The sequence below is a fragment of the Carassius gibelio genome, chromosome B12 (assembly GCF_023724105.1).
Source record: "Carassius gibelio isolate Cgi1373 ecotype wild population from Czech Republic chromosome B12, carGib1.2-hapl.c, whole genome shotgun sequence".
Taxonomy (NCBI): domain Eukaryota; kingdom Metazoa; phylum Chordata; class Actinopteri; order Cypriniformes; family Cyprinidae; genus Carassius; species Carassius gibelio.
The window spans coordinates 6,274,044-6,302,012 of NC_068407.1; the positions used below are offsets into that span (position 1 = coordinate 6,274,044).

Genomic DNA, 27,969 nt, shown 5'->3' on the forward strand with positions numbered 1-27,969 from the left:
ATGAAGAAAAGGATGGTTTGTGCGAAAAAAGTTTTACTGAGAAGAGTGTAGTGTGGAGTTACAAAGTATAATAATTAGTGTTCTCATACACGATCATGTATGATTCTACAAAAATATATTCTAGACCCACCCCCAAAGAAAACGCTAAAAGCATTTCAGGAGACAGTACCAAAATATTTCCTTGGATCAGAAAATACAGCCCTCCGTAAAAGGAACCCAGCATTCAAAACGGGGTATGAATTTTCATATACACATATATTAAAACATTTGACTACAATATTTTAAAATTACATTCCTAAATTACATCATTCATTATTGGCATAACAGAAATGCTTTACATTAAAAACAAAATAAAAACCTAGCCCCTCAGAAAGCTGTACACCCTAGAAACTACAGCATATGAACTACACAGTAGTGTCCAAGTACCTATAAGAACTTTGTCTAGTCACTGTTCTCATTGGTGTGGACGGGGAAAGGCAACACTACTTGTTCTGGAATACTCAGTAGGGTTTAAAATGTGGATGTGGCTTATTAGCATCTAGTGCTAATGTTGCCTTGTCGTCCTACCCTAATTACACAGCTAATGGTGTCTTTATCCAGCTATAATAGACCATCTATGGAAATTTTGAGGTTCTCAATCTGACAGAAAAGAAAAATCATGCATTTAAAATAGTTAAAAACAAGATTGGCAGTCTATCAAACGCCACTGCAGTGAACTGTGCAGACGCAGATGCAGATGCTGTGAATGGCGGTTGGTCAGCATGTAATGGATTTAGTGGAGATACAGTGTTTGGTCGTAGCAGGCACAGATGGTGGTCCCTCGCTCTCCTCTCTCTGGGAGTAGAAGCTCTTGAGTGGGAGGTTATCTCTCCAGGGCAAGGCTTTCTCATGGTTCAGTAGTGGTTCTAGCAGTAGTGTTCAGATCGGAAGCAAGTCTGGAATGAAGAGCGCATCCAGAATCGTTCAGGCACTGGGAATTAAAGGCTCAATCTGTGGACACAGCAGCAAGCAGAGAGGCAAAATAAACATATAACAACTGGTTACATTTTGGATGACCATTTCAATTAAGTATTAGAAATAATTATGACATGGCATGTGTCAGTTACAAGTGTAGTGCACAAAGTAATAGATTCACTTAAATAGAAAATGATTTTCTCATACATAATGCACAACATGGTAGAATACAATTAACAACACTGTAAAAATCAACAATAACATTTTAAAGATTTTTTCTTGGCTATTTACACACATTTAACATCAAATTCTCTTTTCAGTATCACTTACATTCACACTAATGTAACCCAGCTGATACAAATAAACAAGAGTCCAAAATCATTTTCCAAGAGGAGTTACATATTAACTATTATTATTGCCGTCTCTAAGAGAAATTCTAGTGATATCGTGATCTACTCATCTACTCTGTCTTTAAAAATATTTTTTGAATTGTCCATTCAAACTGTAGGCTATGGAACCCAATCTTTTATGTAACAATTATGTAACCCAGATCTTATATAAAATTAATATTATATTATCATATGCAAAGTAATATTGTTATTTTATTGACAAAAATATATATTTTTAAAGACCTAGACATTTCTTTGAGACAGTTACAATAATAAATAATAAAGATAATAATAATAATAAAACATTTCTTTGCATGTGATAATGACCTGTTCCAACCAAAGAAATGTAAAATATGCCGGAAGACATACAGGAAGATCTGCATTTTAAACACTGCTAAAACGCCCTTCTTTGAAACTTGATGATCACCGTTCTCTCAAATACTTGCTGGTTACCATATTATTATTCAAATGCAGAATACCAATTTATGCTAATCGGGAACAGAAAATAATTACCTCCATTGCTTAGCACATTGCTTGCTTTTGGCTTCGTCTTGAGATTGTTCTCTAGGAACGTCCTTTAAACAAACAATTGGCAGATTATTCAAACCGTATGGGTTTTAATGCATATTAATAAAAATTAAATTAAACCTGCTCACGTTTGATCTCCTTCTAGAGACTTCTGGATCTCCTGAAGCACTCCTGTGTTAAAGCAAGATGTGAATCAAACAAATACACAAAGACTTTCCTGCAAATTCTATTCAGACACTATAAAAGCTAGTCCAGCAAACACGTCCTCAGTGGAAAATCTAGTTCTTCTGTTCATAAACAACAAATCAAGACTTTTCCACAGGTATTAATACAACAACATTATTGTGCAGGCAAATGGGAGTGTTACAGAACATGCACACATGACTGCACAGATTACTGAAAACACAGCATGTTTAGATTATAGTTTCAAGGCATTTGCATGTCATCTGCATGTCACACATCCACAGCAAGCAGAGATACAAACAATCTGACACTGCTCTTTACTTCTAAACTACTCTGTCTAACTGCTGATCCTCGTGTACTCACTCTCATCGTTGAGCAAAGCATGCTCCATTACTTGTCTAGCAGAATTCTCTGGAACACACAAGCACATTGATCAGTCAGGCCAAAGCTTGCAAACACTCTGAGGAGTTATGAATACAATTCATAATTGATGCAACTGGCAAGCCACATTATTTATAAACCGTAATGTATTCATTTATATTTCGAATTCAGATTTTATTTTCTATATTTTTTGTTTTAGTTTCCTTAAGTGATTTGTAAAAAAATGTCTTACTTTTTTACAAAACTAACAAAATTAATATTGATATAAGGAAACACTGCCTTGCACCTGATCAACTTCTAACTTTAGAATACTTGATCGTGATTGGTCAGTTTGTCTAATTATGTGCAAAACTCAAAATTACGAGTTCACTTAAAGGCTGAATTATAATTAGTGCCGTCAAACAATTCATCACATCCAAAATAAGTTTCTTTTTAGAGTATATTTTTGTATTTATAAAAACACAAATGCATGTATATTTAAAAGAAAAAAAAAAAAAATAATAATATATATATATATATATATATATATATATATATATATATATATATATATATATATATATATATATATATATATATATATATATATATATATATATATATATATATATATATATATATAAATTTAAATATTTTATATATATTGATATTAGATTTTTCTTATATAAACGTGTGTGTGCGCCCATTTATATATACAGAATACATTTACATACATCATTTCTCACAAACACACATACAAAAATTTATTTTGGATGTAATTAATCATGATTAATTGTTTGACCACACTAATTATAATGTACGATACCAGTATGTTTTTGGGGCTGATAATATATACAACTTTTGTTTTTAACAAAATTCCAAGGATTAATGTGGACTTGTGTCATCAATTACGGATTGTGTCCGTAAGTACAGACTAAAGTCTTTTGCATGAGTGACTTCAAAGCAGCACTAAAGAACATGCATTTTTTTAGTATTGGATGCTTAGTTTGCACAATTCACACAGATTTGGAAAAAGCACACTGAATCTCACCATATCCTTCACTCTCCCTTTTTACATTTCTAGAAAGACAGAACAAAGAAACATCAATATAGAAACACTTGTGTCAATCCTTAACAACAGGAAAGGAATAAGGGATTCTGAACTATAACACAACTACACACACACACACACACACACCTGTGTTCAGTAGGTACTCCATCTGGCTGGTCCCTGTGGACGGGACTCGATGGGTTCTTGGGCCTCATCTGGAGGGGAGCCTCAACCAGACAGCGCGGCTCCACCACCCAGCGGGTGGAGAGAGAAAACCGCTCAAACTCAGAAGGGGACATCAGATAAAATCCTGAAAGATGACCAGACTAAGAGTTTCAGAGGAGATTCATGCTTAAATGCACTGTGTAAAAGTGAGCATTTCCTACCTTGGCCGTATTTGGTGAACACACAGGATGCGATTCCACTGACGTCTTCTCTTCGTATGCAAGGATAGTGGACCATCATTTTGATGGAAGGCAAAGAGATGACGTGTAGCTCCCCCTGATTGGTCAGCACCACCAGGCTGCTCTCTAACTGTTCATCGGTCCGAGAGCCAAACCAAGCCACACCCACACGGCGAACACGAGAGCCGTCGACCGCTGTCAGCTTTAGCTTTGATTTACTGCTCACTTTAGGCAGAGTAAACAGCTGTGTACACACAAATACAATAAGACACAATCTATGTCGGCAATGGAGGAAGAATAAGTAGTGTGGTGTAAATTCTCACCTTAAATTGCTCCTCTGACACAACCAAAAGATGATGGGAACCGTGCATTTCAGGACTGCGCGCCAAATCATGGGCCACCTCCAGAGGCTCGGGCAGAGGGGCACCCTTGCCATCCAAGACCACCAAACCCACGACTGGAGCACGATGCATCAACTGAATCTCTTTAGCTGGTAATAGAGAAGCACTTTTTTTATAGAAGATCTGTTTATGTAAACGTTCGACTTTTTATATAATGGGTTTTGTGCACACTACTGTTCAAAACTCTGGGGTCAATACAATTTATGCTCACCAAAGGCAAAATGTATTTGACCAAAAAACACAGGAAAAAAGTAATATTGAGAATATGAAAAATAGCAGTTTCTCTATTTCAGTATATTTTAAAATGTAATTTATTTCTCTGATGGCAACGCTGAATTTACAGTCTTGCGTGTCACATGATCCATCAGAAACATTTTAATATGCTGATTGTGCTGGTTAATATTTTGTGGAATCAAGGATTCTTGGATAAATGGAGAGTTCAAAGGAATAGGATTTATTTAAAATAAACTAAAACATTAAGCATAAAAAGTATTAATTTCTTTAAACACTTAATATTGACTATAAACTTTTTTTTTTATAGTAGTGTATATTTGTGGGTATAAGAAAAAAAACTTTGCAATATGCAGTGTATATTTGTGGGTATTTTACATATATATATATATGTGTATGTGTGTGTGTGTGTGTGCGCGTGTCCAAAAACACAGGAAAACAGTAATACTGAGAAGTATTTTTTACAATATAAAAATTGTTTCTGTAATTTTAATAGATTTTAAAATTTAATCCAGTGATGGCAAAGCTGAATTTACTGTATTTAGTGTCAAATAATCCATCAGAAACATTCTAATATGATAAATGTGATGATTAATATTTTGTGGAAATTGATAATTTGATAAATAGAGAGAGATTAAAGGAACATGACTAATTTAAAATTAAAATAAAAAGGTATTAATAATAAAAAGGATTTAAAGTATTTATTTCTTTAAAAAATATTTGTAACAATAGTAAATATTTGTGGACGCAAGAATTCACACTTTACTGTGGTATAATTACTAACACAAAGTCATAATGTGGTTTATTGCTTTTACAAACACAAGCAACTATTTTATTCATAAAGAAACCAATGTTCAATAGATACATTTATTAAGTGATTTATTAAAATCTTTGTCTTTGTCCATCTGCTTTGGAGCAGAAATGCTTTTATTTAAATATTGTTTATATATTAGGGGTGTCACGATTCTCCAAATCCTCGATTCGATTGCATTTTCGATTCTAAGGTCACGTTTCGGTTCGATTCGATTCTCGATTTTTACATTTATTCTCTTTAAAGCACAGATTGTCATTTTTCAAACTAGACTTTTATGTAATATAATATCTGACCTTTGTTTGCAATCTACCACATTACACTGTCAAATTTAAAACTTTTATTAACAACGTAATGTAACAATAACTTATATCTTTAGTCAATTGAAAACTTAAAATAAACTGCCATCCAGTTTCTCTTTTGTAAGTGCAGTCACAAAAGATGACATTCAAGTTCATAACAAAACAAACAAAAAAAATAAAAAATGACTAAACTAACCTTCAAATATTACGATGTATCTATTTAAAAAATTAAAGATAAAACACTTGTTAAACACTTCACTGTCATTCATTTAGATTTATATATATATATATATATATATATATATATATATATATATATATATATAAAATGTATGTATGTACAGTATGTGTGTGTGTGTGTGTGCATCATTACAGTCTGTAAAATATGTGTATCTCTTATTACAAGACTGCAATCACTAGCAATCAGAAGAATTCCAGTTAATCAAGTATCTACAAAAGATCTACTCTATAAACAATGCATTAAATTACATTAAAGACAAAAATAAATTAAACAAGCAAAAGAAATGATTACTCGCATGTATCTGGTCCACTGATGAAGTCATGGGTCAAGTCAAGTGAATTATTACTCATTTTCTAACAGGCGTCGAATACTGACTTTAGGAAAAGGGGAATAACCAATGACATTTCAGATAACAACTAAAACAGCAAGCCCCGCCCCACGACTGACAAAAATAAAATTGTTCGCGTGAGCAGAGGTGAGATGATCGAGCGCGAGGATGTGGGGAATGAGCATGCGCGCGCGAGAGCTTTTATTGCGCGCAGAGTACATGTCACGCGCGCGCGAGAGTTTTAAATGAGCTCTCGGGCTCCCGTTTCTTCGCATCCGATTCAGTTTTCCTCTTGCGGAAGCCATATAGCGCGCGCGCCAGCATCAGTTAAATGCTCGGTTATTTTTGTCATTGATTTGCCGTCATACAACATGGGGGCGTGGCAGCATCGATGATTCCATTTTTTAATTCGAAGTTCGGGACTGTGACTTAATTTCGATCGATTTCGATTTAAAATCGAAATCATGACACCCCTATTATATATATATATATATATATAATTTTCCATGTACCTGCATGAGCCACCACTGGATCCTCCGCCCTTCGTTCCAATGATGGGACACGGAGGACATACGCAAAAACAGCTCCACCATTGGTTCCTGCCCACAGTGAGGGCGTACTGTGAGAACCTGAGAGAGGCAGAAAGATTATGAAGGTCTTCTGCTAGTCACACACTTGACATCTGAGAGGACACAGCGGTTATAATGGGAAACATCATAACCCTATATTTACGGATTAGAAACATTGCGGTACTCACTATCACTAACGAATGTATCTGCAAAGTAGAGTGTTCTGACGAGGCCCGTGAAGGAGTCATCAGAGGAACGGGCTTCAATCTTTCTCTGTACAGGTGCCAGCTCCATCTCCTGCAGAGCTTCGGCCTCCAGCCTGGCGTTGATCTCTTGCAGCTGCAGAAACATTGCTGATATTCACCACCCTTTTTAACAACTATGAATTATGCAATGCTAACCGCAGCTGAAATAACGGCATGCATGAAGTCTATTGATTTGTCGGGTGAATGACTGCAGCATTAGAGAAAAAGAGAGCTGATATGTACCTTAGCTGCATTGTTAGTGTGGTGTTTTCGCATGGAAACCCGGCTGCGGCGAATCCTGCGGAAGGACTGCCGCAAGGACTTCTTGATGGACTTAACGCGTGAGAGCGGTCCCTCCATGGCCACCTGGTCACTGGGATTTAGGGTGCACCTGCAAATGGACAGCTAACAACTATTATCATGCTCAAAGTCTGCAGGGAAAAAAAAACACAACTAATAGAATTTATGTTTGAAATAATCTTAACAGAGTCTTGATCCAAACAATTGAAAGGTAAAGTTTGGGCTCAGATATAAAAGGCTTAAAATTATTTTAATACGGACAATTTTCAAATGTGGCTACAACATAAAAATGTAAGTAAGATTTACATTTTCTTTTTAATTGATGGATATCAAGTCAAAAGGTTGCAATTTTCAAGACCCTATTATTTTTTATTTATAATGTTTTTTTTATTAATACTTTTATTAAGAAAATGCATTAAGATGATCAAAAGTGTCATTAAAAGACAATAATGTAACAAAAGACTTAAATGTTATTAGAAATTTGTTCATCAAACCTGGAAAAAATTTTTTATCACAGCATTCATAAAAATATTAAGCCATTTTCACTGATAATAATAATAAGAAATTTAATACATATATTAAAAGAGAAAACTTATTTTAAAATTTGTGATATTAAAAAAATATATATATTTTGATCAAATGTAGCATCGGTGGGCATAGGAGACTTCTTTTATAAAAAAAATAAAAAAAAAAAATAAAGAAAAAAACCTTAAAACAAACCTTACTGAACAAACTTTTGAATAGTTTTATTTTTGGTCAATAAATTTTTTTTTAGTTTTTACTACTTTTCTATTAATTTAAATGTGCAAAACATTACATTTGACCCGCATCACATAAGAAATATAAATAAAACAATATGGTTTAATTATTAACGTTTAATATACATTATTTAAATAAAAAGCCAGTCCATAATATGATAAGTGAGTCAGACGGCTGTTTTTCCATATTTATCATTTTTTTTCATAGTTATTCCCCTTTTATCATGATAAAAGTACACCATGGTGACTAACACTGTAGCTATAATAAAGACTTCTCTTTTTCAAGGGAACGTTTCTTTAATTAGACTATTGTGCTGAACACATCATGAACACTCATCATCAGTCTGAACCAAATAAAACAACATAAGTTTGAAGTTATCTTACAGGTTATTCCCTAATGTTCATTTGTGGTAAGTCTGCTTTTTTTTATAGTTACAAATCAGTCTTTTGAACTGATAAAACTGGAATGCGATTTAAAATGTTGTTCTTCTCACTTGACCAAGATGTTGTTCCTCTGGTGGTAGTCATAGAAACCAAAGCCATGGCTGGTCCCGAAGGCCACCAGTTTCCACTCTGAATGGAGAGCGATTGCTGTGACCACAGCGGGCGGCTGGCACTGCACTAGAGCGAAGGGCTGGAAGCCTGGAGGGAACAGCACCGGCTCCTCCCGCACGTCTAGACGCGCCTGGCCCTTCCAGCGGAAGCCCTCCTGACCCTGCAGCAGGTCCACCACTGTAGCCTCCACCGTCTGCTCAGCAGCCTCGTCATTCAGCTCCAAAACCAGAATCTGAGAGGGAGGAAGACAAAGAGAGAACTTATTGTGACAGTCACGGTTCATACATGTCCTTACAGCAACATTCACATTTCAGTGGTTCGGTCAAAGGACAAGATCCTGAAGAGTGGTTTTCACCAAGCTCATTTCCATATGTGAAGTGGACTGTTAATAATCAGTTAAGTGCTTCAGTCAAGTTCTCTCTCGTGATTAATTATCAACAGCCAGTACAAATTCTGAGAACTGGGTGAACTGGAAAATAGATCAGATCTTCAGCACAAGGAAGTCAGAATAAATTCTATAAATAAAGTCTGCTCTCTCTCCCTTGCGCATATTAATCAATTGACACGATGGGTGTCGATGTTTAAATCATTTAAAATGAGAATGTAAGTGTGCTCACCCCATTTTTGTTTGTAAGAAAAAATTTGATTAGATTTCATATCGCAATATATATCACAGAAAAATAAAATATAAAAATGTCATTTTTTCCCAATATCGTGCAGCCCTAGTTTCATTTATTTTTTTCTTAGCAAGGATTCATTCAAGTGATCAAAATGGACTAAAATGACATTTGTAATGTTAAGAATGATTTTGATTTTAAATAAATGTGAATCTTCTAAAACTTTAGTGTTCTCAACATTGACTACGTTTACAAGCTGTTAAAATTCGGGTTATGGTCGGGTTAAGGTCACTATCAGTCGCCAATATCGCGATGTAAATGGCGACGCACGGTTAGCGTCTGGACGTAAGACGCAATATGCGTCATTTCCGATTCTTCTTCCTGTATCCAAAGACTCAAAAGACCAAGATTCCTTGCGAATAGAACATGCGCAGAACACACATTTTGATGGGGATATGCCAAAAGGCGTTTAAAAGACCAAATATTCGGGTTAGAAAAGGGGTACCCCAGGTATAATATCCCGGTTTTTAAAAACCGGCATATGAGCATATCCGGGTTTTTGCCGGTGTTTACATGGCCGTGCGCGACCGGGTTATTGCTAATATCCCGGTTTTGAATGGGTTATTGGCTGCATGTAAACGTAGTCAGTGATTAAATGCTTCTTGAGCACCAATTAGGCATATTATAATGATTTCTGATGAATCATTTTACACTGAAGACTGGAGTTATGATGCTGAAAATTCAGCTTTGATGTAACAGGAATGAAGTGCGTGTTAAGCTATATTTAATGAGTAAGAATTTCACATTATTACTGTTTTTACAGTGTATAAATGCAGCCTTGTTGCAGATGTAGTAGTTTATGTAACCACTGAACAAAAGGTAACATTTGAATATTGTTTTCTTTAATGATGTATATCTTCCCTTAAACTCCCCCATTAAAACGCACTTGTCCTGCAGTTCCAGCCACTGTGAGATATCCGCTGTATTTACACAGGTGGATCTTCTGAATGCCAAGCCGAGGGTCGTCGCTATACGGGTCAAAGCAGCCCACCTGATATTTATAAAAACAATAAATACACAGAATCAAATGCCTGATGAAATCATTAAACAACTGTGCCAAGTAGTGTGAGTGATAATCCTTCTAGAAGTAAGTGTCAGTCAAACCAGACCTTGCGGAACGGAGGCCACTCTCCCTCACTGCCCTGGTTCATGTTGTCATTTGGGTCGGCGTCTGTGAGGAAGACTCCCGCTGTGCTGAGCTTGTACATGGGGTAAAGACAGACCCCTGAGGCATCCCAGAAACGCACAGTGCCATCTTCATGCCTTTCAAAAGAAAGGAGGATACAAAATATTTAAAGTGAAAGGTAAGTTCCATTTTAATCATCAATTCCTCATTCCCTACATGCAAATCCATTACAGCATCTTAACACAACATTCTTCCTTGTTATTTACACGATTTTCATGAAAAGGGAAAAACCCAGCAGCAAACATTTTAAAAAGGGTCCAAGTACCAACAGGTTGTTTCAAAGCTATGAACAACTAGCTTGGAAGAAAATAAAAGTAGAATTACTGGAATAATACTCAGCTTTTAAAAATTAAAATAATCCAACAGGCAAAATAAGAACAAATATCTGAACTTTCCAGTTTTTATTATCTGATACAAGTGATGTGAGCGACTGAAAACAGACACAAACAGTCTAAGAGAAAAGCTTACCAACTTCACAACTAAAAAAAAAAAAAAAAAAAGTCATTTTGTTTTACTCATTTTATATCATTTATTTATTTATTTATATATTTATACGCGCTGAGTGAGCGAGCAGTTCATGCACGGTACGCGGTGGCCAATGCGTTTAACAGACCAGAAATAGAAGATCCTCCAATAACCAACAGGTCTGGTGTTTGGGTGCACTTTGGATTCCCTGTAAGCTATGGTGATGGCAAGAGAGTGGTGGATAAAAAAAACAACGGTATGTCGCATCTACATGACAATAAGGTACACCAGCGGGGAAAAAATAATAATTGAAAAAAAAACACCAGCGGGAATACTTGAAACATGTCAACTCATTTACGCCGACATCACCTTAGTGTGTCAGTATCTGGGAAAAGACGAAAAAAAAGGAGCCGCAGCATTTAGGCAGACATTTCCAACTGATTCAAACAGGGTAAAAGACTACATTTGCGTTACATTTATGTTATAGCCGCGGATATGAGACCTTACTATTTACCATTCATTCTATCATCACCATTATAGCTTACAGGGAATCCAAAGTGCACCCAAACACCAGACCTGTTGGTTATTGGAGGATCTTCTTTTTCTGGTCTGTTAAACGCATTAGCCATTTTGCAACAAGCCTTCAGCGCGTACTGAGTGAGCGAGCGCACTCTGTAGTGGAAAACGCAGGTTTTAAGAACATGCTTAATGTAATTGAGCCCCGTTACAATATTCCTTCACGAGCCCATTTCAGCGAGACCGTAATTCCTGCTTTGTTCCAAAAAACATAAGCCCTATAGAGAACCAGTTGAGTAAAAACACACTCAATATAAAGAGTTATAGAGTTCCATATAAAAAGTTACATCTTTGTATTTGTTCATAACTATTACAACAATATAACATTTTCTTTTTTTTTTTTTTTTTATAAGGAGCTGTTTTTGTTTTATACAGTATGCTGCTAAGAAAACACCATAGAAGATGGGTAAAGAATAGCTCCATCATTGTTCAATGTAAAAAACATACTTGTTAGTTTTAATAAATAAAACATTTTTTAAAAATCAAGGATATTTATCTGCCAATTTTTTCATTTTGCGGTATCTAAAACGTACCGAACCGTGACACCAGTGTATCGTATCGAACCGTAAATTTTGTGAACCGTTACACCCCTAATATACACAGTTTCCACAAAAATATTAGACAGAACAGCAGTTTTCACTGATAATAATTATAAGAACAACTTTATCCAGAGCAGAAAATCAGCCTATTAGAATGATTACTCAAAGGATTATGTGAAGACTGGAGTAAAGGCACACCAAGATCGATAGCATTAGCTTACACAGGTCTACTTACCCTGTCAGGAGCAAGTCTCTCTGGGGAGGGTCTGGGGCAAGATTCTGGCCTCCATTTATAGGCCAAGGCTACAAAAAGACAGATTTACAAGAATCTAGAATTGAATGGCTCAATAAAAGTGAAAAGTGATTAAGAACAGTGTTTAGAGACATCTATGGTGCTGCCACACAGATTCAAGACTTGACACAGTTGTTGAAGTCTTCTGAAGCCAACTGTAGTTAACATTTAACCCAGCAACTGGCGGTTGAAGTGAGCACTCTCTTTCTGGTAAATGGTTTTATTGGGCAACATGTGATCTGTGCTAAATATTTCTGTATTTGTGTGTGCATATGGTTTCGAACCTTCTTGGAGTAGTGTGTATTCTGCTGGGCTCCCGCAGCTTGCACTCTCTCCCACAGTTTGAGCGGGATGGAGGAGACGTGGTGCGAGCAGGTGATGGCTGAACAGTGTAATGGCACCAGGTAGGGCGTCTGGATGACGGGCCACCCCTCAGTCTGCAGATCCACCACAATCAGCTCCTCCTCCACCAAAACCACAAGAGCGCTCGGCTCACCTGTGACACAGACACACAGTTAAGACCACTCAGAGGAAGTGAACCTATAGTAGCGCAGATAAAATGTGATTTAGAAACATGTAAATGAACCAAAACCGTGTGTCTGGGAGCATCTCTCTCTACCTCTGTTGTCCTCTCCCTCGCGAATGACGAAGAAGTCGATAATGCGTGAGGTGAAGTCCAGCGCCTCGTGGGTTTTGCTGTGGATGACTGAGATGCAGTGTCTGTCCCCGTAACTGGCCCTCGGCATCCCTCCGCTGAAGATGAGGAAAGGGGGACTTGGGACGGGGAAAGGACAAAAGACATTACTTTGGATAAGGAATAGTTTACTAAATGACAAACTCTCCTTGGCTCTTCCAAAACTTTCCAAATCAGCGGTTTCAAATATTGTAAAGAAAAAGAGAATAAAGCAACATTATGATAAAACCGGATAGAGATTATCAGTAAAAGAAAAATCATTACTGTGGAGCGGAACATATGAACGTCTACGGAAGGTTTAAATATTAACCACATGGACAGTGTGAGTCATGGTGAAGCACTATGGGTTAGTGACACCACAAGCAAACACACCCGCCTCAACATCAGCGAGTGAACACTCACAGTATTGTCTTATAAAGAATATACTCACCCTTGTTTTGATGGCAGCTGTATAACTTTGGATATGGCCTTGCAGGGGAAGGAACCTGTGTGAAGATATTGTTCATTAAAGGAATTAAGGAAAGACAGCTCACTATGAATATATTTTCAAGTGGATAACAGAGGCTTTGTTCCAAAACTTAGTGAGCTTACGATTAAGCAAACATTTTAGGCATAATATTAGGCAACAACGTTATTCCACTTTTATTTTACAGTTAGTATACTATATAGGCAGGAGACTTCAAGGCTTCTCATTAAAGGTGCTGTAGGGAACTTTTGTAAAAAAATATTTTTTACATATTTATTAAACCTGTCATTATGTCCTGACAGTAGAATATGAAACAGATAATCTGTGAAAAAAAATCAAGCTCCTCTGGCTCCTCCCAGTGGTACTATTGCCATTTGCAGAAAGTCATGCGCTCCCGGTAAAAAATAACCAATCAGAGCTGCGGTCCGTAACTTTGTTTGTGTTCAAAATGTAGAAAAGTTTATATAATAAGCGAGTACACCATGAATCCATTTTCCAAACCGTGTTTTTGGCTTGTCCTGAATCACTAGGGTGCACCTATAATAAGTGTTTATATTCGGACTATTTTAGATTGCTTCGGGGATACCGCGGCGGAGTAACCCAGTACCTTTGTGATTCTTCATAGACATAAACAGAGAGAAGTAGTTCCGGCTACGATGTTCTTCCGCAAGACGCAAGCAGTTCTGTTTATTAACCGCTAGAGCGTCAAAAGTTACCTACCGCAGCTTTAGACCTGAGCTTGAATTTCCCTACTTCCCTATTCGTCATCACTAGTCGTCATATTTGTAAATGGAAACGGACAGAGATATGGCAACCATTGTAGGTCATATTACAGATCCAATATGGTGGAAATACACTACCATTCAGAAGTTTGAGATCAGTAAAAATGTTTTTCAAAAACATTAAGAAATTTTATATCATACATATATATATATAAAACTGACCCCAAACTTGCATAGAGTAATGTAGTACACCCGCATGTGACTCTTCTATTATAGAACATTTTATTGACAGTTCTTCATTAAATATAGTATGTAAGGCAGATATAGAAAATTTCAGCTACAGCACAGGTTCTGGAACATGTTTACTGTTGTAACAGAAAACACAAGTGACAAGCGAGGTCTCACCATACGGCGTCTCCTGTTTCTCAGGCTCCGTCTGCGGATCCTCGCCGGTCACCGTCCACTGGCAGTAGCTCCCATCACTATGAGAACTGAGTATGTTCCTACCGTCCTCCATCCACCAAACACTCTCTAGTTGCTGCAGAGGACACAAAAATAAACCATTACAAGCCTCCTCTTAGAAGTGATAAAGATTACAATTGTACTGTTACTTCCTCTACAGCAGGGTTCCAGACTCATAATTCATAATGGTTGCTGTTTAGCGAATTTCCATAATCCATAATCCTATATTGTAGAAACAATTTTCTGTAAAGCTTTTTTGCAACAATTTGTATCCTGAAAGGGCTATACGAATAAACTTGGATTGAACTGAACTGAATAAAGAAGCTATAGCACTGCAAGTACACGGTACCTGTGAGCCTAGAAAGTGTTGGATGGGACGCTGTCGGTCCAGATCCCACAGTACCATCAGGCCTCGGCTGTAGCCAATCAGCACCTGCCGTGGGTTGAGTGGGTTCTCATGCAGAGTCTCCACACACTCCAGGTTCCTGCGGCCAACATAATCCTCTGGAATTCTGGAAAAAGTAGCGGTGAACCGTTCAGCGATCACAAAGCTTGACTGCAACAATCGTCTCTGACATGTGAAACTCTTGCATAATACCATTCCACTGAAACTATTTAAAGAATGTACATTCTATGTGTAAAATAATTAGGAGATTATAGAGCTAAGGTTAAATCTATTAAATATGTGCGTTTTCAGTTTGTCGTCTTTAAATTGTGTTCATATGCAAAATGACCAAACCTTGTATTGTGCTAGATTTTGTAACGGGTGTTTTGGGCATGAATTCATAATTCAGGTCATCATGATGTCTGACCTGTTCTGTACATCCTCCACGCTGATGTTGTTCTCCTCCAGCTCTCTGAAGCCGGGCACTTCCACAACAAACACGTGTCCTCCCTCAGTGCCCAGCAGCAGCAGCTCACCCGATGAGTGTGCCAGGACCGCCGTGACCCGCGTCACACTGGGAGGGGCACTGTCAATGTTTCACATCAGACTCGAGTCAAAATGATGCTAGTGATTTCTTTTTTACTACTACCCCACTTACATTTATATTAGACACTGGATTTAAACTGTATGCTGGCTTATTTTTAGTTTATCTACATTGTTTGTTTTTACTTTTTGATATAATGCATTATTAAAAGTTTTTACCCATGCCTTTATAAGGCATATAATTTATTTTTATGTATTTTTATCAACAATCATTATCAATTACATTACCAATAAACACTAAAACATGAATATTTTAATTATAACATCTTATAATTGGTTTCATGTTTTATAAATCTTTTATTCTCTCACAATATTTAATTATAATTATTTTTAGGCATAAATACAAGACTACATAATGTAAAATAATTAGGATTACAAATTTCATACAAATGTGGCACCACCAAAACATATCTGATGCTTAATATTCTGCCATGTGAAGTGATTAGACCAATGAGATTTCTTTGTGGGCTGTGCTACCAAAATCCAATACTGCATCTGAATTTGCATACTTCCATACTATATAGGGGGGGCAAAAAAACAGAATGTGTGAATTTACAGTATAGGATTTATGAAAGGCAGTGAAGCCATGCAATTGATGCTGGTATGTCACATGACAATGGTAACATGATGAATTTAGCACACCTGGATTACAATCATACTAGAAGTACATACTACGAGCATATGTGATTTCAGATGCAGACTAGGAGATCAAAATACCCTGTCACTTGTTGCTGGATAATAACAGAAGTATGAGCAATAATAGCCATTCATGGGAGGAAAGAATATGACATCATAGGCTGCAAAAAAAGCTACTTTGAATCATGGAAGTCAGCTGACTGCATGTGTACATCTATGTATGGATTCAGAGCACAAGTGAGTATCAGTCAAGTCTGGGTCAGTGTGAGTCAGTGCTCACGTCTCATTCGCTGGGTGTGAGTGCATGAGCATCCCAGCAGGTTAAAAACATCTTCAAGCATGATAATATTAGACTGAGGTGTGTGTTCCTGACTCACCCTGGTGGACCAGAGAGTGTGAAACGTCCGATCTCAAGCAACTCGGACATGCTGTTATGTGCCCGAAGCGTCCACATGTGCAGACTGTTGTCATCCAGTAATGTTACCAACTCCACCTGCAATTAATAAATAAATAATACAAAAAAACAAATAAACACTTCATCTATTCTTGTAATTAAAAAGAAAATATAATTAAATGTATTTAATTCACAGTGGATTATACAAAAACTGAAAAAAAAAATATATATATCTATATATAAATATAAATATATATAATTTTGTTGAAACGATATATACAGCTAATGATGATATAAAATAAACTCCACTGTAATAATATTTTTCTGATACCCCCCCCCCCCCCCATTTTAATCTCTGTATATTAAAAAGTTGCTTTGTGTTATACATTTTTGTAATAAACAACCTCACCCAAAACCACTGATGATTCACTGAATCCCGGAGCCCAAAGATTAAATTAGATGGAAATTAAAAGACAAAAAATTGAATATAAAGCCATACCTGGTTTGGCAGGAAGTGCACCTGTGTAACCGCTGCATTCTCGTCGTGAAGTCCCATGAACTCCACACCTGGAGCTCCATACCTGGAAACTGGTTAAGGAAACACATGGCAACCATTTACACGGCACCCTGCTTTTTTAAATAAAATATCTTGAATTGCAAATAACTATTAAATACCAGACACACAATGTTATCCACATACCAGTTACTCATTTCTATTTCCTTTTCTGTAAATGACTAACAGAGAAAATTACGCAATAGTATGGGAAAAAATGTATCAGCGCTACACACTAATATAAACTGTTCCGCCTTTCAAAGTACCTGCATGATGGGTGTGTACCACTGAGCCACTAGAACAACCCTGAGATGAGCTACAGGAAATCTCAGGACATTATCATCATTTCACATTGTAGTCACTCTGCCCTCAGGATTCAGAGACAGGGGAATGGAATGTGATACTCAAGAGTTACGTTATACACGAATCAAATAACCCATAAATGTGGAAATGTCTTCTGGTTGTTGAAGGATACAGTTTGATTGCTCCTAATCTGGTACCGATGGCCAGGAGCTGCAGGCTGGGGCTGAAACCCAGAGCACTGGGCTGATGGGGGAAGCCATGCTCTACCGTCTAAAGATGAGAGGGGAGAAATGAGAGTGAGAAATGCTACATCATATACAATGGCTCTGCTATACGCTGGTTACATGTGCAGTTCACATTTTAAAAATATCATAGTCATGCCATTTCAAACTCTAATCCAAAATGGAACATGTACAATTATGCTGCTTTTAAAGATGCCTCATTTTGGGCATATTATAAGGCAGCATGATTGCATGCACCCTTCACAGGGAAGGCAAAAACATTCTAAACTGTAGGGCTGCATGATTAGCCAAAAATTCACACCAAAATTGCATTAAGGTTTAGTGCAATTATCAAATCAGAAAGGCTGGGGTTTAATTATTAAAATAAATCCATGCACTGCACGTTCAGAGTGAACCGTGAAACTGTGTTCTTTTACATAAAAAAGCAACTCATGATCCAGTGTTTTCAGTTTCTCTGATCATCTCCGTTTAGTAAATGCTGCTCCACACGAACTCTGCTCTGAGTTTGGGTCATTTGTAACAAGCATTTGGGCACACAACTTGCACCAACCACCTTCACAAACTTGTAACAAGCAGCGCTTATAAACTAGCTGTTGTCCATAAAAGAGAAGCGTTAAGGCATTCCTTGCAGTTTTCTGCCAATATGAAAACTTAAATGGTTTAACATTTAAAAAAGAAGAAATAAATCCAGTTGTAATATATTTTACAATTGTTAATATTATTTTCCTAAATACTCTTTTTTTTTTTTCTTTCATTGAAATATTACATGGGTAATACTGAAATATTAAACATTTTTAACAAATTATCAAGTTCTATCAAAATGGCAAGGAAAGAACTAGAACCGCTGACAAAAAACAATACATAAAATACAAGATATGCCAAAAAAGATCATGCATTTGTTTAGTAATTATAAATAAAAAACAGTCAACTAGAGAGCTCCTTTACAAATAGCACAAAACCAGTATTGTGTATGTGTAACAGCCAAGCAAAAATCCAACAGAAGATGTGGAATTGATCACCTTGTTGAACTGATAGAGATCCTGTATGTGCTTGTCCCTTTGAGACTCATGCCCATGACGCCTGAACCTCTTCATCGTCCCTGGACGTGCAGGGACCTCGCGCTGCCCTCTCGCACGGTTCCTCCTCAGCCACCTGACAAGAGACGAGGGGTACAGGGTTAATAATCACTGGCTTTTCAGACAAAAATAAAACCATTAAATGTAAATACATTACACCAATGAATAGCGATGACAACGAAAAGGAATAATCAAGACTTAAAGTCACAGTTCATCCGTAGTTTACTGCTCTTAACAGCCATGGTCACCATTCATATTCATTGTATGGAAAAGAGCATTATCCAGCTTCTTTTGTGTTCCATGCAACAAATTCAGTCAGGTCAGGAATCACATAAGGGTGAACTTATTTTATTTTTGGGTGAACTATGCCTTTAAAAATGCACAAGTTGAAGCAATGTAAAGGGTGCACAACTCAAACTGACTTTGCAAAGGGTTACTATTCCGCACAACAACAAAAAAAACCACAATGGATCTGATAGCATCAGGAATTCCAAGGAAGGAGTTGTGGATTGTCTGACTGAAACTACCCCCCGATTCCTCTCTTTGGCTCTCTCTGCCCAGCCCCCACGGGGAGACCGAGGATCTCTGCAGTCCTGACTGAAGCAGCTTTTGTTCAGAGATGAACGCTATTACAGTCCTCTCGTCATCTGAGCAAACAGCACCTGATGAAAACACCTGTTGCTCTGGGGAAGTCGAATCAGAAAGAGCCTCTTTCAAATGGACAGAGAAAGGAGGGGTGCTACTGGCTTCTCATTAAAGAGACCACTCAGAGTATAACAATACAGAATAACCTGTGAATGGACGGCAGTTTCTCTCACCCGAAGCTTCAAACTGTTTGCATTTGTTGTGAGTGGAAACAAAGCTGCCATTGGCTATTTTGCTCCTTAAAAACAATTTTGCTACGGCAACCGATGCAAGCATAATAATTATTATAATTCATGTTTGTTAACTGAAATTGACATATTAAACTTCAGCACATAACTTCAAAACACAAAACATCGTTTTAGCTACAGACATTAATTATACCTCAAATCATGTAGCTTGTTGATAGAGTGTTGTGAGACAATAAATTGGGTAAAAAATAAATAAATAAATAAATCCCAAAACTCCAAGCCAAAAGACTTTTTAGGTTAGATAAGGTTCAATTATTGGCTAATATAAAGTTTAATGGCACAATACACTACTATTCAAACTCTGGCGTCTGTATTTTATTTTATAAAAAAAAAAAAAAAAAAAAAGCATACTTTCAAAAAATAATTAATAATAATAATAATAATAATACATTTTTATTCAAGTGATACTGAAAGATATTCATAATGTTTTGTTTTTATTTTTACATAAATGTCTTTTCTATTGAAAGAAACCTAGAAATCTGTCATGTTTTCCAAAAATATATTAAGTCATTTTAAAAAATTTATAAATGTTTCTTGAACACCAAACCAGCTGAAAATTCAGCTTTGCCATCAGAAGAATGAATTACATTAACAGATATTTTAAATTGTAATGATATTTCACAATAGTACGGTTTTGGCAGTACTTTTGATCAAATATATGCAGACTTCATGAGCAGAAACTATATAAAAAAATATAATAATAAACATCCTAACCCCAATTTACTGAACTATAGTCTGCTTGTACAATACCCATAAAAACTACACAATTATGGTTACCATGGTACATGTTAAAAAGGGAAGTGGTCCTAACGTTCTACATGCAAATGTTTGCATACATAAAACACATAGATACAGCATCAGCAGCTAAGAAAAATTCTGCAAGGAAAAAGTGAGGCTACAAGGATGCAGCCAAGAAAAACAAGAAGAAAACAAACATTGAGTCAGAGTCTTCAATATTGATTATTGACAATAAGAACTGCATTCAGAGTGACATATCCAGGTAACATTAACGTCACATCACACAAGAACTCCACTGAGAGCGTGTCTAGACAAGAATGCCCTCATAATTTAATCACATTTTCTCCAGGCTGATCACATCAGCATATCAACAGCAAAAGGGAACTTTTTCACAGCCACAGTTTTTAAAAGCATAACCTTCCCAGTGACTCAATTGCCCCACTCAGCTCAGACACATATTTCAACGATTATTGCCATTATTAGCCAAGAACATTTAGTCATCAAGCATGTGGCTATAAACACTTCTAGAGAAGGAAAAGAGCTCGTTTCCTTATTTTTAAGACCAGAAATCCAAGGATTACAGGACCCCGAAGAAACCAGCCAACAAACTAAACAAAAAAGAGAGAGTCTCTGTAAAGCTTAGCTTAAGGGACAATGGTAAAGTGGGAGGTCTTCTACTTAAGAGTGAGCTTGGCTTTATGAGGGAAAACTCACAGCAGGAGAGCTGGAATGGAGTGAAGACGCGATTCATTCACAACTTAAGTAGCCAGAAAACAAAACAATCACTGAACACCATATTGATCACTGGGATCCTTTCATAAAGCAGTTTCAGATAATTTTGCTCTCAGAGATCAGTATTATACCTCCATCCAACAAATCCCAAGTTAATTAGAGGTAGAAAAAAAACTAACCGCAGTTTGTTTTGAATCCTGCTGGGAGGAATTATGGCGGAGGTGCATGTGAGGACATTGATGTGGGAGTAGCGGCTCTAGCTCGTCTAAATTAGAGGTAGGAGGCCTGTGTGAAGAACTGATAGACTTTATGAGGAGAAATGGCATGTGGAACTAACAATCCACCAAAGAAATCCTCTGCGTAATCAGCTCAACCATACAGACAGACGACAGATTGATGGCAGTGGAATATAAAATGACATGGTGCATTAACAGAGGAAGTATTGATTAAACTGCAGCTCTAAAACATGAAAACATCAGTTTGAAGCATAGAAAGAATCACCTACTGTAACTATGGCTGAATTACATAATACTAGATTTTTTTACGTAACGATTTTTAGATTCGTTATTTTTTTTCTTTTCTTTCCAATACGCTGTCCTTTGAGTTACAGCCTACATGCCAGGTTTCAATGTGAAAATACAAATTAAAACAAATAAATGTTCATTTCAGTTTGGTCTAGGCCACAAGGTTAATGTTCAGTATTAGTATTTTATTTATTGTCTCAACTAGAGATGTTAATTTTCGATCATTTCCATGACTGAACGTCCGATTTTTCATGAATTAAAAATTCGTCCGATTTATAAATTTGTTCACTAAATTCAGTTAAATCATGGGTTATGGAACAAAATTAAAGAAACATGAACAGTTTCCACTAATTAAGTTGTAGGAATAACTGTGTCCCACAGCCCTGCAAAGCGCACGACATGAAATGATTATCTGGTGAAATTACTTCGTTACTACATTTCTATTGCTTTCCATGTTGAAAAAACGTTGTGTTGTTTCTATTTTAATGTACTTTAAAGTTTAAATCACATTAAAAGATTAATTAGTACACTGTGAATTAATGATGCATTTATATACGGTCACCGTCACTCACAGCCTCTCGCACGTGTTCTGCGCACGAGCCGCACGCAGCCCAACATTAAATCAGTTCACCGACCATCGACAGCCTTAATCGATCAATCGTTGACATCCCTACTGTCAACAACAATAATGACTATCATCATCATCACCATCATCATCGTATTATATAATAAATTATTATTACGATTTTGTTCTTAATATTATTAAAATAAATAATTGTATCATTTGTATTATATAATTTAGATCAAAATAATTAGGAATTAAAACTTATTTTCACAGAAAGGTTACAAACTAAGTAATAGTTACTACATCCCAATACACACCAATTTAAGGAAGACCTCACCAATAACAGGTGCTATTTTAACGACCAGTTTTATCATCCGTCAGGTGAAAATAATAATTAAAATTGAGTAGAAAGGAGGGATTTTTAAAAGTTGAGAGATAGAGAAGGACAAAAAGTGTGGGACAAGTTACACCCAGTCTTACATACGATGAGTTTGGGGTTTGGTTGAATATCCACACACCATACAAAGAGCAATTTTTTTTTAGGTCCTTGTATGGTTGTCAGAAAGCTAATTTACAAAAGGTGTTTTTTTTTTTTTTTTTTTAGAGAACCAGTTCTGAAATCCCTGCAGTAAACAGTGATACTGCTGAAGAATCGATGCTTGGAGATTCCTCTGTTAAAGGTCACGGTGAGGGGTGACATCACATTACACAAACACCTCAGCATGTTTGACGACTAACTCGTTGAACTGTTACTAGCCAGGACTCGGCCTCATACCCTCCGGACGGCAGCCAAAAAACAGCACCCTATGGTCAGGAGAGGTCAACTGCTTTTTAGTTTAAAAACAGCCTGTGCAAGCCCACAGTAAATTGGAGACCAACAACACTCTCTCATTTCATGACACAGCACAACACAAACTGAGCCACGCTGCCAGAACCAAAACGTCCCACCCAACTCGACGACTGTTATTACGGGAGGCAACTATGTGCTACTCCTGAAGCCTACTTCTATTACTGGTTGCACAAAGCAATCATTAAAAGGAGAAGCAACAATTCAGGTGTTAAAGCTTCAGTTTCTGATGGCCAGCTTCAGCAGAGCAGGTTCCTCTTCTCCATGATTTCACTCCATCACAAAGAGTTCTCTGTTAAAGAACAATAAAAGGACAAGGGCTAACACAAACAGACCTGCAGCTAAAACCTAAACTCCTAGACATTATAACTGAAGTAAAAAAAAAAACGTTAAAATAATAATAATAATAATAATAATAATAATAATAATTAGACAAGCAAGGACAAATAAAATGTTAATTAAAAAAAAAAAATCATACTCCCATTCAAATGTTTCTTATTTAAAATATATTTTATTTTATTCAGCCCGCATGCATCAAATTGATAAAAATTTACAGTAAAGACTTTTAAATTATATATATATATATATATATAAACGTTTTTCTCATTTTCTATTGTATCAAAAAATACTGGCAAAAATGCAGCACAACTGATAAAGACAAAACTTTAAGCAGCACAACTGTGATGACAATTTTTTTTTTCCTATTAAAATAATTTCTAAAGGATCATGTGACTCGAGTAATAACAGCTTTTCCATCACAGGAATAAAAAACTATTACTTTATATTGTGATAATATTTCACACACACTACATTACTGTTTTTATTGTATTGGTGATCAAATAAATGCAGCCATGTGAGCGTGCAACACACACACACACACACACACACACACACTTACACATTAACAAATCATAAATAGAGGGATTTTTCACCTGTATTATCATTTGCAAAGTAAAAATTCTAATTGTAAACTATGAACAATACTAACTGTGCTGCCTCAGCAAGAACAAATTAATAAAATAGCAGTTTTAACCTGCTTTCTGTCTTTTATACCTGGAATACTTCATCAAATTCAACTAAACAGTCAGTTTGACAGCAAATCGTATCACTGGTGACATCACTACATTCTCCGCATAGCATCCCACAGGAAACAAAGATCAGAGGAGAAGGCAAGAGGTGAGAACCTGCCCTGACATGAGCGTGAACTCTCACCACAGACGCTGTCCCTCAGCTGCATAACCTGGTTTCACACAGCACGCTAAATATGTCATGCCGATCAATCTGGGAAATCGAGGAATTGAATATTCCATTTTTAGACTCGAAATGGGAAAAAGGGCACTAATGAATCAACTAAATGATCTTTGAGGTCAAGAAAAAGACAGTCAAGTACAAATAGGTCAAGCTCTGAAATAATCATCAGCTACACCCAGATTAAGTGAGAAAGCACCATGCAAACACAACGAAAACCAGTTCAACCACCACGAGATGACGAAATGGACAGAGAGAGTATTGTATTGGAAAGAGCTTTATTTTAAGATCCCATGAGTCAATGGGTTTTTTTCTTTAAAATAAACATTGACACTCATGAATCAGGGCTAAATAAAAAGAATGGCTCTTCAGTATTTTTTTTGAAGTCTCTTAGTTTAATATTTTGAAAAACATTAGAAAAAAATTTTTTGTAACATTTTGAATGACTTTACTGTCACTTTTGTTGAAATGTAACGTGTAGTTGCTGAACAAAAATATTAACTTATTTTTTTTTATATTATGACTACAAATCTTCAATGGTAGTGTACAGCAACAACATATTTTGGCTTTATTAACAATATTTAAAACTTAAGTATTTTGTTTGTTTTTGCATTTTCTTCACAATTATAGATGAAGTTTATGCGTCAGAATACCTGTAACAAATGACGCCAACATTAAAAACCCAAACATGTCAAGTCAATACTGTAATTAAAGATATCGCAGCTACTCATAAGAACAAAGTCCATAATGAGTAACTTATGACCAGCGGTATGATAACAGATGTTAGCCGTTTATTTTGTTTGAACAAAACTGTCCATCCCGGTCAGACGTCCAGCAGACAAAAGTTCATAGTGCTTAAAAAAAAAAAGAACAGCTGGAGAGGATGAGGAAGTGCTGGATGAACTTCCTCTCATTCTTATTGGTCATTGTAAAGCTGCTATCACCCACGCTAACCGTTTGTTGCAGTGGAAGTGAGAAGCCTTTGTTTACCTTCTCTTCCTCTCTGTGTAAATGTAAAAATAAGATCTTGTCTTTGGCTATGGGGTGTGTCCCACCACAGGATGTCAGTCCCCAGACTCAAGACTTTCCTGTCTTCTCTGAGAAGAGCCATGAAGTGCAGCATAAAAAAAAAAAAAAAAACACGTTTACACCCAAATGTCTCAAAGTGATACATCAGAATGGTAACCGACTTAGCTGCAGTTGATACAGGACATCAATAAAAGGTAAATACTGAGACGGAGAGCCACCACACCTACAAACGTCTTCTGTAAACAGTCATCGTCTGTCTGCAGCTCTTCATTAACTGATGGCAACAAGTTCAAGTTCCCTGGACCTCAGAGACTAACAAGAAATATGAAATAATAGACATGCGAACGAGGAAGAACATTAGTGTTCTTATAAAAGAGTTCTTATAAAACGGTTAATGAAAATTGTAATATTGTTAAATGATTTCAATTTAAAATGACAAGTTAAAAAAAAAAAAAACTCTTCCTTGCTCAATGCATCCTCACTCAATAAATGTATTAATTTTATGTATATATATATATATATATATATATATATATATATATATATATATATATATTCATACTGACCCCAAACTTTTGAATGGTAGTGTATGCATACCTTATTTATTTTTTTTATTTGGCAACAAGCTGAAGACATCCTGGTAGATTAAAATGTGTTTTTTGGGGGGCATTGTGTTTCACAAAAACATCCTTCTCTGACATGTATTTCAGGTCAATCCTTGTGTAAACAAGCATGACGGATTTGAAACGAAGGCTACTCGCCACGTACATTTACACAATTTTAAATGTGTTATCCGAGATCACACTGTACAAATACTTTGCATTGGTTCTCCACGGGGGCAAAGCTCAATCCGGCCATACATTCCTGGCGACTTCTGAATGAAATGACCCAAGATTAATTACACTTAATGCCAACAGTCCAAACCAGAAGCCGAAGTCTGCAACAATACGTTTAATCCACAAATTAACTACGAAGGGTAATGACTCAAATTTAGTCGCTTTACAAACTAGAGAAACAGAACATCGGGAACATGGCTAAGTGTGAAGCAACATGAGAGTCTGAAAGGCGGAGGCTTTATCATTCTCGATTCTCAACCTGTTAGACCGGTAGGACAGCCATTCACCAATCTATGCCAAGGACAACCAATTCCCCAGTCCTTCCCAAAGCACTTACACTTTACACTCAAAGCCAGGAGCAACAATATAGTCTCTGATCTGAAAAAATAAAATAATAATATTTAATTCATGTATTCTAGCAAATATAACAACTTTTAAATTAGCTGGTTCTTTATGGTCTGAACTACTAATAACAGAACCATTTGGCAAGTCTCATGATGATATTTATAGGTCAAATAACTTAATTTAACAAGTGGACCGAGCCTCATGTGGAGATCATAAATAAACTGTGTGTTTGTTTTTATATAGATTAGTTGGTGTAAAAAAAAAATTGTCATTTATTTTTTATTGGTTTGTCATATTAGTTATCAGATTTGTATCAGCCAAAAAAAAAAAAAAAAGCGCAATATCAGTTTATAGCTGCTACACACACATACATTTCTAACATACTTAGATTCAGTTTGACATTTGAGTCTCTGTGGACAAAGTGGAACACCATTTTTGGTGCAACCAACAAAATAAGTTAGTTAAATGCCATTGAAACACTTGTGCAAATTAAACGTATCAGTATGAGACAGTATGTTCGTAGGAGGGACAGATATCTGTTCCACACTCGCTGACTGAAGTAACCAGAGGACTAACAATGCATTCTCTGTTCTCTCATTCAGAAAGGTGTAGTTTTATGATAGTGCGGGCAACAGTAGACAACACGGTCAGGACTAGGAGTTAGTTTCATTTTAGACTGAACGTTATTCATTAGTTAGATGGACAACCCTCAGAATGCATAAGAAGAGATTAAACATTAACACGTTAATCTGCAAACAGACAGTATGCACCCCATTACAAAAACATGTTAAGTTCAAACAGAGCTGTAAATTAGAATTCGCTGGTTGTGCCCCAATGCGAAGAGTGCTTCCTGGCTAGACAGCATTTGTAGGTATTATATGAATATTCGTTTGCTCACTATGTAGACAGCTTAGTACGTTTTGAGACACATCCACAGAGTCCGGTGAGTGGAAACACCTGTGGCCGGGCAGCAGTCGACGGGCCCGGGCAGGACTCACCTGATTCACCGCGGCCTGATGTCCCGGCACTGTCCACGATTCAAGCGGGTTTGCTCAATTATTCTGAGGTGAAGAGGAAAACCACACCGAGCGGTTACGAAGAGCAGGCTCGAAGTGTGTTTCCCTCGGCTTCGAGGTCTGTGTATGGACACAGTGTTTGAGGATTATCAGTGAAGTGTTTCCTGCTGCGCTTGCTGCTGATTTGCGCTGTGGCTCCGCCCTGAGCAAACGCCTTCCGGGACAGTTCACAGTGCGGCCAGAAGGGGGCAGCCAGCAGACGCCTGAACTCATTAGAGCACGCTCCACTTAACATTCATCAGAAAATGCAGATTA

The 27,969-nt window shown here is 36.7% G+C and overlaps 1 protein-coding gene across 2 annotated transcripts; it reads right to left on the bottom strand.

Annotated features, from left to right (window-relative positions):
* Positions 1 to 16: 16 nt before the first annotated feature.
* llgl2 (LLGL scribble cell polarity complex component 2) lies at positions 17 to 27,869 on the bottom strand. 2 transcript variants are annotated; one of them, XM_052571160.1, is made up of 26 exons: positions 27,637 to 27,868; positions 18,825 to 18,957; positions 17,736 to 17,833; positions 17,207 to 17,288; positions 16,691 to 16,806; positions 15,502 to 15,660; positions 15,039 to 15,201; positions 14,633 to 14,765; positions 13,470 to 13,524; positions 12,965 to 13,119; positions 12,630 to 12,841; positions 12,289 to 12,356; positions 10,397 to 10,550; positions 10,174 to 10,278; positions 8,550 to 8,842; positions 7,241 to 7,388; positions 6,941 to 7,091; positions 6,696 to 6,812; positions 4,193 to 4,359; positions 3,852 to 4,113; positions 3,613 to 3,775; positions 3,466 to 3,494; positions 2,418 to 2,465; positions 2,000 to 2,042; positions 1,857 to 1,918; positions 17 to 990 (listed from the first exon to the last, which is right to left on the bottom strand). In XM_052571160.1, the coding sequence occupies exons 2-26, from the start codon at positions 18,897 to 18,899 to the stop codon at positions 986 to 988; spliced, it is 3,063 nt and encodes a 1,020-aa protein (XP_052427120.1). In that variant the 5' UTR covers positions 18,900 to 18,957; positions 27,637 to 27,868; the 3' UTR covers positions 17 to 985. The 2 variants fall into 2 exon arrangements, with proteins under 2 accessions (XP_052427120.1, XP_052427121.1); XM_052571161.1 differs by lacking the exon at positions 2,418 to 2,465 and having other exon boundaries at positions 27,637 to 27,869.
* Between the last annotated feature and the right edge of the window lie 100 nt (positions 27,870 to 27,969).